The 15610-nt window shown below is 47.7% G+C and overlaps 1 protein-coding gene across 5 annotated transcripts in view; it reads right to left on the bottom strand.

Moving 5' to 3' along the window:
- Positions 1–424: 424 nt before the first annotated feature.
- SLC25A37 (solute carrier family 25 member 37) overlaps positions 425–15610 on the bottom strand; it is a 112859-nt gene continuing 97673 nt past the window's right edge. For 2 of the 5 annotated variants that reach the window (XM_017549748.2, XM_017549747.2), the window contains exons 2-4: positions 9553–9781; positions 7521–7577; positions 425–4572 (exon numbers count right to left, since the gene is read on the bottom strand). In XM_017549748.2, coding sequence (XP_017405237.1) covers positions 4052–4572; positions 7521–7577; positions 9553–9781 — 807 coding nt within the window. In that variant the 3' untranslated portion in view covers positions 425–4051. Of the gene's footprint in view, positions 4573–7520; positions 7578–9073; positions 9782–13764; positions 13908–13947; positions 14213–15610 lie in introns of those variants that run through there. The other 3 variants (XM_017549750.1, XM_017549749.2, XM_017549751.2) reach the window with 3 other exon arrangements.

The following is a 15610-nucleotide window of genomic DNA, read 5'->3' as shown; positions in this document are numbered from 1 at the left end:
GAAGAGTCAGAGTCATCCTGGCTTCTGTAAGGGGCCCAAACCTTCCCTCCTCCCACCTCCAAAAGAGGTTACATTCTCTGGCTTAACCTGAGGTGTGCGACAGAGAAAACAGGCATGAGCACAGTAGGTTACAAAGAACCACCTGCAGCCTGCCACACCCAGGCTCCCACAGTGAGAAAGGAAAGTGCCACCCTCCACAGCATCGTGAGCCCAGCTGGTGGGAAAGCTCCCACTCCTCCCCAGCAGGACAACACAAAACCACAATGGATCTGGGGAAAGGAGGTTGAAGGGGCAGCTCCTATCAAAGCTGCAGACCCTGGTCCAGGGTGCTCAAGAGGAAAAGGAATAGGCACCCTGAAGGACGAACCCTCTTGCCATCCACTCCCCTCTCATTTCAGGATTCCCACCACAGAGCCCACAACACTTCAAAGATCAATACTTTATTTTCTCTAGCTCCAGTGTTGCAACTGTAGCAGCATATCAGAAACATCCCACACAAACACCCACACAATTCTCCCCTTCTTCAAAGAGCTAGCAACAATTGAGAGGCAGAAACAATAGTCACTACAGGCATCTGATGAATTTAACAAATAACACTTGCTCACCCTTAAAACATACATTGTGCGTCTTGCAGGTAGGAAGCAGCAGTACATTTGCAGTTCGAAGATACAATCATCCTTAAATAAAGTTAAATAAAACCTTATTGGCATAACAACTGGTTGGAGATGCAGCTTTTTGGGGGCTTTGGAGGATGATGCTTGGAATAAGACATGAGCATTTTAAAAGAAAAGAGCAATAAATGAAAAAACAAACTACACATAGAATGTAACCCAGTAAATAGATTCAACGCAAAGTTAAGAAAACATAGTCATGGGTGGAAGATATCACCCATCTGGAAAAAATCAGTTTATTGTTCTAAAATAAAGCTTTCAGCTACAAGTGGTTGAACCTGAAATTATGGTTTGGGCATCAGAGCTACTCACACACACACCATGTAAAAGTACAAGTGCTGGACTCAGGGGGCACTGACTGGCTGCAGATGTCACTCCAAGACACCAAGGACCAAGTACATGTTGCGATTATATTGGCTTGGTCAGGGAGGGGGTGGATAGCAACGTGGGGTGACCTCTTCCTATTTAGCACTTTGCAATGTTGAGTCACAGTCAAAAACTTGATTGCAGTCTGCATGGGGCTACAATACCAACTAGGGAGATAAAGGCCAGAGGGGAAAGTTAATTTCTACAAAATTAAACACTTGTATCTGCTTAGTGCTTCACAACGATCAAGGCTTTCTTCAACCTCCTGATGACCAGGTGTGGCAAGCAGGCTGACCAGGTGACTCCCCCAGCTGGCCCAACCCTCATCACACAGGGAGGGGCCTGCAATCCGGGCCCACAGAGCTCCAAGATCCGGTTTTCACCTTTCCTTCTTTTTTTGTTTTGAGACCTCAGTCTCGCTCTGTCGTCCAGGCTGGAGTACAGTGGCACGATCTCAGCTCACTGCAACCTTCACCTCCTGGGTTCAAGCAATTCTGCCTCAGCCTCCCAAGTAACTGGGATTACAGACACCCGCTACCATGACTAGCTAATTTTTGTATTTTTACTAGAGATGGGGTTTCACCATGTTGGCCAGGCTGGTCTCAAACTGCCGACCTCAAGAGATCTGCCTGCCTTGGCCTCCCGAAGTGCTGGGATTACAGGAGTGAGCCACTGTGCCTGGCCTTCATCTTCCCTTCTTGCATCCCCCTAACCAAAGGAGTTTTCCTAGAGAAATCAACAGTTTGTTTTCTAAACACCCGTGAAAGCCAAATCCCGTAGGGACTGTCTTGCTGCAGTGTGGCCCATCTCAGGTGGACTCAAAGGGGTGGTAGGATAATTTTTTACAAATTTTCCTTAAATTCACTTTGGAATTTAGAATTTGATTTCCTCCCCTCCGTTTGCAGAATTTAACACCATTTAACACAAACCCAAGGCAGGTTGAGAGCACAGATGTAAACAATTTCAGCAGCGGCGTGGACACTATGGCTTTCTGCATCCTCACGTAGGGCTGAGGCTGCAACTGGCTTTGGAGTATGGAGAGGGGGGCGGGCAGAGCAGGGAGGAGGTGTTAACCCCCAGATGGGACAAGGCAGCAGCCAAGCCCCACAGCCCAGCCGCAAGGGGCTGTTCACGGGGCACACGCGGGAGGTACCCAGTGTGGCTCTTTCCCATCCCTGATCTGAAAAAAGAAGTCAACTGACTGTTTGATGATAGAATTCCTCATCGCTATCAGAGCAAAAACTACTCCCCTGGGCACTGTGTGCATGATCCCAAGATGGAAATTCTCCATGTGTTACTTCTAGGCAGTCACGCTACTCAAAAGACCCCAGGCCTGCACCTGCTCGGTGAGGTGCAACCACACTGAGTGTGGTGGATGGCTGCAGGTCAGGACCTGGCTCGCCGAAACGCAAACACGCCTGAGCTTCCCGCCCGTTTTTAAAGATAAGCTCTGGTGAGGGCCCCAAATCGGAGCCGGTGCCGCTCGTCCCATCAGTATTCCCTTGCGCGGCGGCCCCAGAGCACCAAACGGCACCGCTAGGGAAAACGGGCTTGCATTTTCTCTGCGCGACCGTCTTACCCGCGGACACACCATTTCAGAGAGCAAGGCTGCGAGGCCTGTGTTCTCGGGTGACGCAGAGCGGACGGGGCTGCAGAATGGCTTCTGGAGAGGGGTCTCCCGACTCGGGCAAGGCGATCCAGGTCAGACCTGAGCCGCAGGGCCCTCGCAGATAGGCCTAGCTCTTGTCGCATGCCGTGAGAAGCTGTGACGTGGGAGTTAAGGGGTGGGACAGGACTGGGGACAGTCTGGAGACGTGCTTCCCTAGACCGCACAGGGAAGCGGGGGATGAGGAGAGTCCGTCAAAACACACATGGATCACGTTACCTGAAGTGCCTGAGTTAAAAGCTGAGGCAGAAACAACTCCTAGGCTGAAGGTAGGATTCATTCCAAACACCTGCCCCGCAGGTAGCCAAGTGCTACCTATGAAGGGCTTCTAAGTGCTGACCGGGGAGGCAGGATTCACCTCGCTCACAAGGGGAGGAGGCAGTCTCAACAGGTTTACGCCCAGCCGCCCTGATTCTGCTGCGCTCCACCAACCTCCAGCGGGCGAGATCCTGCCCCCCGCACGTGTGCGTGTGTATACACAGCAGGAGTAAACGGGCCAGGGCCAGGTCTAGGTCTCTGGTCCTGGCATTTTGGGGAAAGACAAAGGAAAAAAGGCACATGAAGTGGCTGATTGAATTTAAAAGGGAAAAAAAAAAGGTAGCTGCAAGTGACATATCATTATTTAAATTTTTTTAAACGTACCTTTTTTTCCCCCCATGAAAAGAGAAATTCAAAATATAAACTTAATTTTTATTATTTTACATTCAAGTGAAACTTCCATCTGGAGGGGCTAAAAACACAGCTGCAGGCCACATTCAGTGATTTATTACTTTGGTGCCTTTTTCGTTCACCTGATGGAAGAATTCAACCCTCTCATTTAAAAAAAAAAAAAAAAAAAAAACAACAGCTAGAGTCCCAGCCGTAATACTAGGTGTAGACACGCACAAGCACACACACAAATTCAAAAACTTCTACATAGAAAAATAAAGGATAAACATTATCCATCTATTTTGTACTGTGTAATGGAACTTTTATATACATAAAAAATGTTTTTACTGTTTTCAGTCACTGCAAGTTTTCTTCCCTCCTGTGAGATCTGAGGATCCACAGAGGGGGCTGCCACAGTGAAGCAGAAAAGCTACATTCTGCCGAGGGAGGAAGAGAAAAAGCAATTTCTCGCTCCCCTTCCAAAGCCTTTCTGGTCCACCACCGCCTCGGATGTCCCTGCAGACAGCCTTCCCGTGAGCAGCTGGCCCGTCCCCTCCTCCCTCTAAGGCATCGAGGAGCAGAGGACCCATAGGGAGCACCCTGCAAAAAAATGTGTGAGGAGAGGGCAAGGGGCTGGATGCAGGCAGAGAATGGCTTTAAGAAGAAAAGATTCTATGATCCCTTCCCATAGCCTGTTCCTTTAGTATGGAGCTCGATTTTCCAGCTGGTGCTTGGTGAGGAAGTATTTGAAGAACTCATAGACAGACCAAGAAATGGCGGTGGAGGGCATCTGGTAGATGACACGCGCCTGGATGCCTTTGAAGTAGCCGGCCAGGCCATTGAGCTGGTACACCGTCCGAAAGGCATTGGCCATGCCTGACAGCCGGCCGCTGATGTTGGCCAGAGAGAGGGCCACGTTCTCCTGAGTGTTGAGAAGGGTCTTACAGACGTCCAGGGGGGTCGTGGCGGCCGCAGCGAGGGCCCCGGCCAGCCCGCCTGAGATGATGTGGGACTGCGGGTTGTAGGTCCGGTGGGGGTTGACCTGCTCCTGCAGGAACTCGTAGGTGATGAAGTGGATGGACTGGAAGGGGATGTTCATGGTCAGCTGCGTGGTGTAGCTCCGGTAGAAGGCCCCCAACCCCTCGGTCCTCCACACCATCCGGATGCAGCTGAGGGCTGACCGGTGCTGCGAGTTGTACATCTGCAAGCGCTGCTTCACCACTGTGGTTGGAGTCGCAGGGCAGGCCAGACGGACAGCCAGTGGGCAGTGGGTCAGACGTGGCCCCACCCCAGGTCAGAATGAAGCCAAGCCATAAAGAGAAACAAGCCAGTTAGACATGCCGGAGACAGATGAGAGCCAGCACACACAGCCCCAGCCTGAGCCGCCGCAGACGGCCAGCTCCCGGCAGTCCTGGATTAAAATCCATTTTTATCTCCAGGACCCACTGCCAAGAAGGTGGCTACATCCTGAAGTTTCTCCTGCCCGAATCTTGCTGAAGGCAGCCCCCAAACCAGGCAGCCACTTCAGACTAGAATCACGGATCTCTTTCCTAGACCCTGGCTGGCCCTGGCAGGAACCCTCAGCACCCACCACAAAGCTGAATCCTGTCCCCTGTACCCTCTGCCCTCATCCATCCCTGGCACATCTACCGGAAGCGTGTACCCTCGAGTATTCGCAGGGGTTTGTGCCTCTAACGGTAATTCTCGCTTCTGTGACACAGTGCATTTGGAACAGACACTGGAATCATGTCTGCCCAAGTTCAATGACTTTCTAACTGGGGTTCCCAGGACAACAGGCAAATGAGACTGTGGTACCTTAGGCTCAGGGTTTTAATGGCTTCATGTATTGCCAAATAAATACACACAATGGGCTTTGCTTTACTTTTAAAGAAATAAGGACCCTAAATCAATAGCTATGACAAGGTGAAAGAGACAGCTTAAGTCTCACTTTTTTCTCTTTAAAAAAGATAAACGAAACCCTTGCTTGGTTACACAAAGTTAACTACCTGTTCACTGACCAGGTCCCTGAATGAACTCCCATAAAAAGAAGCCTAAGATATACAATATGTGAGCGAATATTTATTTGGGACATTTTTAGGTTTTTCATTGAACTACTTCCTAGAAGTGCTTCCTCCTCCTCGCCCCTGCCTAGCTAAGAACACCTCTTTCTTGCCTTCAAAACACCGTCTTGAATGCGTTCCTTACAGCACAAGCCATGAAGGCAGGTCAATTTACTTAAGAACATCACATCTCTTGAGAAAGATAATGTGTACAAAACAAAACAGAACACGAGCTCTCTTTCTCAGCTCTCTACTTTATAAATAAAAAAGGGAAAAGGTGTGTGTCCCTCCAGCATGCCTGGTGCAGTACATGATAAAGAAATCCACAGGAATGCAGAAGGTGCCTTTCTTCACCTGCCCATCGGGTCATGCTTAGCACCCAAACCATAGAGACTCCCTGCCCACCTCCCAACCCGCCACACCACAACCCTGAAGGTCAGACCAAGTCCCCTATCCATGAGGACATGGCGGGTGGCTGAAAGCAAGTTTAAAAGCTTCACCTTAAAAGACAAAAGATAGGCAAACTTATAGCATGAGACTTAAAATGTTGAAACTTTTCTCTCCATTTCTCCCTTCTGGCCAGTAACTATTTTCAGATGGGGCAAGAAGGTGAAGAGAGCTCCACAGCTCACCTAAAGCCATCGCCAGGTAGAGAATGACCCAGCTGAAGGCCTGCCCGGTGCCAGGCGCAAAAGGTCCTCACTATTCAGACCCCAGCTAGCTAAGACGCCGGGATATATAAAAAGGGAACAGACTCAGGTTTGCACAGCTGAGGCTCGCTTCGTAATACCTCCGAAATTTAAAATGACAAAAAGAAAATAATGTGGAAAGAGATGGCTAAAACAAAATGACCCAATGTCAATTTCTGAAGCACAGAGATGGACACACTGGGGTCCATCATACTATTCTCTCTACATTCACATCTGTTTGAAACATGATCCATAACCTTGCAAATTAAAGACTGAACACTAGCCCTTAAGAATAGCCTCTGATGGGTTCCCCATACATTTGTCTAGGATTGATAAGGATTAACAAGGGCTAGGGGTGTGTGTGTGTGTGTGTGTGTGTGTGTGTGTGTGTGTGTGTGTGTGGTGTGTATACATACAGGTTTTAGAGTAGTGCAAATGCAGTAGAAATCACCAGGAAACAGATTCTGGTCCCTAGCTCCAGGGATTCTGATGCAAGAGGCTCGGTGTCGAGCCTGAGAATTAGCATTTCTTTTCTGTTTTGAGGCAGAGTCTTGCTCTGTAGCGCAGGCTGAGTGCAGTGGTGCGATCACCAGTCACTGCAGCCTCGCCCTCCCAGGCTCAAGCAATTCTTCTTCCTCAGCCTCCTGAACAGCTGGGACTACAGGCATGCACCACCACACCCGGCTAATTTTTGTATTTTTTGTAGAGACGAGGGTCTCATTATGCTACTCAGGCTAGTCTTAAACTCCCAGGTTCAATAGATCCGCCTCCCTTGACCTCCCAAAGTGCTGGGATTACGGTTTTAAACCACCGCTCCGGCCAGTTAGCATTTGTTTTTCTTTTTTTTTCTTTTGAGATGGAGTCTGTCTCTGAGGTCCAGGCTGGACTACCGTGGTGTGCTCTCAGCTCACTGCAACCTCTGTCTGCCAGGTTCAAGTGAGTCTCCCGCCTCGGCCTCCCCGGTAGCCGGGATTACAGGTACACACACCACACCCAGCTAATTTTTGTATTTTTAGTAGAGACAGGGTTTCTCCATGTTGGCCGGGCTGGTCTCGAACTCCTGACCTCAAGTGATCCTCCCACCTCGGCCTCCCAAAGTATGGAGATGATGGGCGTGAGCCACTGAGCCCAGTCTCAGGATTAGCATTTGCAACGCCCCAAGGAGGTCTGATGATGCTGATCTGTAGACCATACTTTGAGCAGCTGTGTTTCTGAGCACAGGAATACCATAAAACCCAAATGTTCATGTCCCTTCTTGAGGCCTTTGATAATGTAGTAAAGAATTCAATTCTCCTATCTGCTCTGACTGGGGTCCAGGAGCCGCCCTGCCCACCTTCAGTCCTCACCACTCCCCCACCACCATTTTTTGTGCCACTCTGCACATCCCCTACTGCCCCTCCCTGGGACCATGAAACATTACCTTCTGCTGGATTCATTACCGCATCGTGGAGCAGGGTGGCCATACTCCCAGCTATCCCTGCAAAACAAACTCCAGAAAATTACCCTCTGCGACCCGGTGTTCTCAGGAAGTTCCTGGAACCTAAAATCAGACGGAACCCAGGACTTAGTTTTCTAAGAAGCGAAATGTACTGCCAGCTCCACCCAGGTGAGCACTGACTCTTAGTACCCTAAAGGGTTGGTGAAAATAGGATACAAATGGGGCTGGTTCATTTAGCACACTCACCCACACTGGAATCTTGCAAAAACCTCATTTTCTTTCTTATAGTCAACCCTGGAAAGAAGCTAAACCTGCAAGTGTTGGGTGGGTCCCAGAAACCACACGGCTTGGCTTTTCCCACTGTCTAGATGTTAATTCTCTCTCATCCTTTGCCTTTGTCTACACATTAACTCACTTTGCCCTTAACTGGGGCCCTGAAAGGAAATAATATCATATCTACAGCTAAGAAAGGGAAAAAAGAAAATCTGGTTAAAATCCAGGCTTTAAAAANAAAAAAAAAAAAAAAAAAAAGCTGGGAAAGAGAAGAGGAAATCAGGATAATCTGCATTTGGTAGATTTCCAGGGTCAGTCTGCAAAGCTACAGGACTGACCCCATCTGAGGGTCGGGTCAGGCCTGGCTTCAAGAACCAGGAACTTCAAAAGCCAGAATCAGGCCTGGAATTTTGGCTTTGAGTTTCCTCCCTTTGCGGTGACACTAACCTGTAATTAAAATGACCATGGGAAGGTGGGAGGAATGAGGAATACCAGGATGACTCTCCAGCAATGCATGTCATACCCCTCCCCCACCGCACACACACTTGTCATCGTTCCCAGCAAGATCAAAACGCCACCACAGCATACACCACACATTGCAGAAACAGCGCAGGCCAGTACTTGGCATGAAATGGATTCCGTTAAATCTCTTTCCAGGAGCGAAACCATTACATAAGGCAGTTTCAGCAAAAGAAGGACCCCAACGTCACAGACTCAGGGGTAGGTCAGGGCTTGGCTCTTCAGCAACCATCTCAATAAATGCACTAATGGCCAGTTTTTACAAAACAAAACAAATATCTGCAAACCAGCCGGGCACGCTTATGACCAAGGTTGGCTGATAGGAGGACAGATGATTTTTCAGCAGAATCAAAAGAGGGGGGAAAAGTTATTGTTGGTCTTATCTACATCTCCATTGCTGAAACAAATGAATTTTGTCAGAACAAAGGTACTTTATGCTGCTATCCATATTTCCATTCCAAACCCAAACAAAAAACAAAAGCAACCCCACAGGAGAGGAGAAAATAAGAGCTCAGCCCTGCCCAATAAAACGTGCCTTATGTAAGAGCTGCCGGCTGACTTGCACCCCCCACCCCCGCCCTCCCTCAAAACAACCAAACAAAATGATTTCAGCCCTTGCTTGCAGAGAGATGCAACTCAGACAAACAGAAGAGAATGGGGGTAAAATTCCCAAATCCCAGAAGCTTAAGGTGGGAAAGGCCTTCTGCGTGGAGCGTCCTTTGTCAGCCATAAAACTTCTTGACCTTTTAAAGCTTAGTTAGATCTTGGCGTTGTAGAGACCTGTTGTACCAGTTTTTAAATAGTCTCAAAGAAGCTGTCCAGATAACTTTTTTTTTTTTGAATCCAGCATTCAAAAGTTTTGTTTCTATTCAGGGTTTCTCCTATGTCTGATCATTAATTGTTTTTGAATGTTTGAAAACAAAACAAAACAAAAAAAAAAAAGAAAGAAAAGAAAACCCATACAACAATGAAACGAAAACACCTCTGTCACTGATTTCTCCCCAGGCTTCAGAAAGCGGTGGGGAACAGACAAAAGCATGTGTGTGCCGCGCGCGTGTGTGTGCGTGTGTCTGGGTGTGCGTTGCACACACAACTCTAGAGTTCTTTATTCGTGAGCAAGCGGGCCGAAGTCGAGGCGGCTGGGTCACAGGGAGGAACACCCTGGGGAGGGACGTGTTGAAGAAGAGAACTTTCTAACTCCAGACAAACGCTTTCAAAATACCGTTGGCTAGGTGGCTGTTTCCTTGGTGGTGGAAAACGTCATTTAAAGTCCTTTTCATGTTTTCATAGCAGGCAAAATACATGGCGTGGGCCGGCCCTGCACCCATGATCATGACATTGAGGCCCCGCAAGGGCCTCCAGAAGCCTTCGGTCCGCATGATTCTCTTGAGGGCTCCGTAGATACTCGTGTACTGGGCTCTGGGATCTGGACTCAAACTCTGCATTCGCGTCTGGGAGTGGGCGAGAAGAGAAAACAAACAAAAAAGAGATTTAATGAGGATGGTAAAGAAGGAAAATCAGATCTGGAGAAAGAGAGAGAAAAAACAATGTTCATGGTTTCACAGGATTTATCTGGGAAGGAAACATATTTGAAATCAAAATGAATTCTACATGGACATAATGAAGTCCACATGAATGTGCACATGCAGATTTCATTATGCCCCATAAAGGGAGAAAGAGAGAGAAGGAGGTGGAAGAGAAAGACCTTCCCCTGCCACTGGCAAGCTGTGTGGCCTCTGGGGAATTCCTTAACTTCTCTGGACCTTAAGACCTTCAATTAAAATAACAGGATTGTTGCAAGCAGCAAACCAAACAATGCATATGAAAACCCTTCAAAAACTCAGAGTCCTAGATAGATGTAGAATTGTCCTGCAGTTACCACTCTGGTGGTGAAGTCTTCTGTGTCCTCACTTATCTGAAACCTCCATGTTCTGGAAGCTCCTGTTAGTCCCTACACCATGAAATTTCCCCGAATCCTCCAGCCCTCAATTGCCTCATCACCTCTAAATACCTTTTTGCATTTTATTCTTATAAGTTGGCACTTAAATATAAATGGTCTTCTTCTTAATTTCTTTCTTTTTTTTTTCTGAGCCAGAGTCTCGCTCTGTCACGGAGGCTGAAGTGCAGTGGCGCAATCTAAGCCCACTGCAACCTCCACCTCCTGGGTTCAAGCAATTCTGCCTCAGCCTCCTAAGTAGCTAGGATTATAGGCAACCGCCACCAAGCCCAGCTAATTTTTGTATTTTTAGTAGAGACAGGATTTTACCATTTTGGCCAGGCTGGTCTCGAACTCCTGACCTCCTAATCTGCCCGCCTCAGCCTCCCGAAGTGCTGAGATTATAGGCGTGAGCCACTGCACCCAGCCAATTTTTCTTTCCTTTTTTTTTTTTTTTTTTTTTTTAAGTGAAAGCAATTTTGTTCAGAAAGTAAAGGGATAAAAGAATGGCTACTCCACAGACAGAGCAGCATTCTTAACTTCTTCATATGCATAATCTTGTCTCCTTGAAACAGAGACCTGGCTTTCCCTTCCTCTGTCATCCCTAGGACACCACCCAGCAGGGAGAGGCACCTGCACAGGTGTGATGGTTAATTTTATGGGTCAACCTGGCTGAGCCACGGTACCCAGATATTTGATCTAACACTAGTTTAGATGTATATATGCAGGTATTTTCTAGATGAGATTAACATTTGAATCAGTAGACTGTGAGTAAAGCAGATTAACTTCTACTGTACCATGAGTACGTACACCTCATTTCATCAGAATTTCTCTCTCAAGGAAGAAATTCTGCCTTCGGACTCAAACTATAACATCAGCTCTCCCTGGGTCTCTACCCTGCGTATTTTGTACTTGCCAGCCCCTACAATCGTGTGAGCCAATCCTCAAAATAAATCTCTCAATTTCTAGGTAGGTAGGTAGATTAGATAGATAGGTAGGTAGGTAGATGGATAGATGGACAGAGCGATAGATAGACAGATAGATAACAGGCAGAGAGATAGGTAGATAACAGATAAACAGATAGATAAATAGGCAGACAGATAACCTCTCTATGTAGCTGGATATAGACCTCTCTCTTTGTCTCTCTCTCTCTCTCTCTCTCTCTCTCTCTGTGGTTTCTGTTTCTCTGGTTTCTGTCTGCTAGGACCCAAGGAAGGCCTTCAACCAAAGGCCTGTCTTATAAACCCTAGCAGACTGTATACATCCTATTATCTGTTTCTCTGGAGAAGTCTGACTAGTACAGCAGGTAAGAAATACTTGCCAAGTGGAAGATGCACCATGGCTCAGTCCCACCAAAGTAACCATATTCCCTCCTTCCTTCTTCCTCCCTCCCTCCCTCTCTTCCTCCACCCTCACTCCCTTCTTCCCTCCCTCCTCCTCCCCCAAACATACTAGACAAGAAGCTTTCCAACTTTGGCAAGGGTATCCTTTCATCTCCAAACAAACTCATACAAAAAAACCTAATCCTATATATAGAAAAGGAGGGCTTCTCTGACTGAAGATGGGCAAAGGACTCTACGGGGCTCCCTCTCTCACTTCCCAGGACAGAGAGCCCCAGCTACCCCAGGGCTTAGGGAAACAGTGAAAACCAATCACCTGAATTAGTGGTCATTTTCAGATTACAGATTCCACTGGCTATTAAAACCACACAGAAATGGGCACACCAAGGCCAGCTTTTTATTTTGCCAAGAAAGGACACAAAAACAATAACAATATAAGCAATGATCACCACTGCCCTCTACTGCAAACATCATTTCCTAAAAGAAAGAGCATTTTTAACACTTAAAAAAAAAAAACCAAGGAAGACTACCTCTGAATATAGAACAGTAACTTACATTAGATTTAGCTTTTTTTTTTTTTTTTTTTTTGAGACAGAGTCTCACACTGTCGCCCTGGCTGGAGTGCAGCTGTATGATCTCGACTCACTGCAACCTCCACCTCTCAAGTTCAAGCGATTCTCCTGCCTCAGCCTCTTGAGTAGATGGGATTACTTGCCACCACACCCAGCTAATTTTTTGTATTTTGTGTGGAGACGGGGTTTCACTATGTTGGCCAGACTAGTCTCGAACTCCTGACCTCGTGATTCACCCACCTCGGCCTCCCAAAGTGCTGGGATTACAGATGTAAGCCCAGCTAGATTTAGCTTTATTAAAAACTTGCTACTCTGCTCCCTTTTTCCTACCACAGACTGCTGAAAACATCTTCTGGCCCAGCCCAAGGCAGCTGCCAAGACACCTGGGCCCCAGGTTTTTTTAAGTGATTTCTATTTTAAGACTTTCAAAAAAGATTTCATCTAATTTAATAAAAGGATACATTAGACTAGGTGTGGCAGCTCACACCTATAATCCCGGTGCTTTGGGAGGCCAAGGCAGGAGGATTGTTTGAGGCCAGGAGTTTGAGATCAAGCTGGGCAACACACTGAGACCTCGTCTTAACAAAAAAAATTAAGAAATTAGCCAGGCTTGGTGGCACACACTGTAGTCTTGGCTATTTGGGAGGCTGAGGTGGGAGAATGCCGTGAGCCCAGGAGTCTGAGGCTACAGTGAGCTATGACCTTGCCACTGCACTCCAGCCTGGGCGACAGAATGAGACCCTGTCTTTAAAAAAAATAATAATAATAAAATTTAAAAGGGATGCATTATAAGCAAGAAAGGCCAAGGGAAGGACAAGTGAATGTGCCAACCAAGAAGGCATCTGAATCAAGAGAATACCCAGGTCATGGTCACAACACCTCATTTAGCTCCCTAGCGGCCTGTTGGCCAGAACAAATGAAGATGTGTGCACCATGCAAAGAGTTCATGCTGGGAAGGAAGAGACAAAACTCCTCCATTAGCACATATGACGTCGCTCAAGTTTTAGAGCAAATAAAGCTTCGTGTGTCACCTGGCTTCTTCTTATCATGGTCCTGGACAAAAAGCAAGGGTACCCAAGTGGTACAATGTACCTGTCAAGAACCCCAGCTTTGGAATCAGGGAACTGGGACTGAATTCAGATTCTATCACTCATGGTATGACCCTGGGCGAGGTCATTACACTCTCTGAGCTTGAGCTTCCCCACTTGAGAGAATGGTTGAGAAAATTAAATGCGATAATATGTGTCTGAAACCATCATTACTGTCAGTAATAACACAAGAGTCCCCTGTCAAGGGGCTACATGACAGTGATTGATGGAGAGGCCTGGTGATGGGATTCTAGTATGTGACTTTCCAGGGTTCTGCAGGCCACAGAGGTGGGGTTGTGTTTGTCTTGTTCACAGCAGATCTCCAAGGACCAGTAAGATGATTTATTGGGGGCCCAATAAACCTTTGTTGAATGAATGAATCCATGAACAAACAAACCCAATTTAGAATACCCACTATCGTGAAAGGGTACTGTCTCTTAGTCCACCACCCCTAAATAGGAGCCACACTTTCTTGGACTTTGCTTTCATTGCCATCACCTTTAATTTGGACCTTTCCATATCAATGCAAAGTCCGCACGTCGCCGCACTTCTCAAGCCTGGGTGTGATCTGCAGAACCACGTGCAGAGCAGAGGCAACCGGTCTCGGGCAGGGTGCCTAATGCAGGCCTGTGGACGAGCGGTGGCTCCAGCTAGCACCCTCCAGGGGAGAGGCCCCCATACCTTGGAGAATGGCAGTGCATCTTCTTGGGGGTGAACCCTGGCTGGAGCCCTGAGGTTTCCAGCCTAGGGCAAGGTCCTGCCAAGGTTTTGCCAGCCCTTGGTCAAAGGCCTTCCTTGGGTTCCAGGAGCAGTGGCGGCAGTCTGGGCAAACACGGAGCACGGAGAACTGGCTACTGAGATTGCACTTTGGACCTGATGCTGGCTCTGGCTACAGCCCAGTGGCCTTGGCCATGGCATCTCATCTCTCTGGTCCCAGTGTCCTTGACTGGAAAATGAAAGGGAGGATCAGAGCAGGGGCTGATGATCAGAATCACCTGGGAAATGTTTGAAAATACCCATCTGTAGACACCACCCCAGCATGCACCGATTCAAATCTTTTTCTTTTTAAAATTCCCCAGACAATTTTGATCAGGATTCAGCTTGGGAAACCACTAAGTGACCATCTAGACCCCAACCAGCCCCAGCCCTCTGCCTGGGCAGTAGGGAATCACCTCTGGTTACCTGTGGAGGGAGGGGCTGAGTGAGGGCAGGGGGCACAGAGGGTGCCTGGGGTTTACAGCCACCCAGCCCAAGATCGCCAATCTCAATTCCAGTTCTGGGACCACAAGCAGGTTCCTTAACCTTAGGGCATGGCCATCCTTGGTTGGAATAACCCCCCAGAGAGCTGCTGGGAAATACCTGGCCCAGGCTGGCTATCAACAATGACTGTCCCCATCCCACCCCACAATATACACGAAGCCATCAAGAGGGTCTCTGCTTTATAAAACTGCTTGTGTCAGCCATTTGGAGGCTAGCATCACACCAGGACTTACAGGGACATTTGGGGGACTGACTTCTCACCCCTTGCCCCTTTCAGATTAGGGGTGGGGCAGTTGGAGGAAACATGACTGAACCAAAATGCATCATTTCTGAAAGAAAAAGTCAACTGAGTATCTTTGTGCTGTGAAAGAAAAATAAAACCTCAGGCCCCAAACTCACTAAGCAAAGGAAAAAAAAGTTAAGCTTGGGAAGTGAGTCACGCAAAAACTGACCTTTTTGTTCCCAAACAGACAGCTGTAATTTCATAAGTTGACTTTATGTTATGTAAATCGTAGATTCACTGAGTGCAAGACCAGGATTCACTTTCCCCAGCTCCCTCCTTCTCACATGTAAAATGTAGATTCACTGAGTGCTCATCAGAGCTTCATAAGTATGGTACCATTTGCCGCAGTGCCCACCCTTCCTCCTTTTATTTTTCTTCTCTCCCTCCTGCCTGCTCCTTCTCCTTTAAATACTGACATTCCCAAAATTCTCTTTGGAAAAAGCACAGGACACAGATGCTACTGTAACTCGTGTTTCTTTCTCCCGGCGTATCCTCAACCTTGACAGGATAAACCTCTAAGAGATTGAGATCTGCTTCAGTCAGTATGCCTCGGTGGACTTCTCTGTCCTCAGGGGGGTTTACTCCTGAGGCCACAGTTAATGACACAAGCCCCATACAGAGGCAAGTGGCCCATGAGTGCAGATAGAGACCGGGTCAGGTCCCTGCTGGAACCACTGCAGTCACAGCAGCCAAGTTTGGGGCCAGAGCCTCATTCATTCTGCAGCACCCTCATTTCTTCCACCTGCCTGCAGGGAGCACCCACTGAGGTCGGCACCAGGATACAGAGGGGGACAAACGATG

This window comes from Cebus imitator, unplaced genomic scaffold (genome assembly GCF_001604975.1).
Source record: "Cebus imitator isolate Cc_AM_T3 unplaced genomic scaffold, Cebus_imitator-1.0 Scaffold221, whole genome shotgun sequence".
Lineage (NCBI taxonomy): Eukaryota > Metazoa > Chordata > Mammalia > Primates > Cebidae > Cebus > Cebus imitator.
Note: the sequence above shows the minus strand (reverse complement) of the source record. Positions and strands in the feature narration are given on the sequence as shown.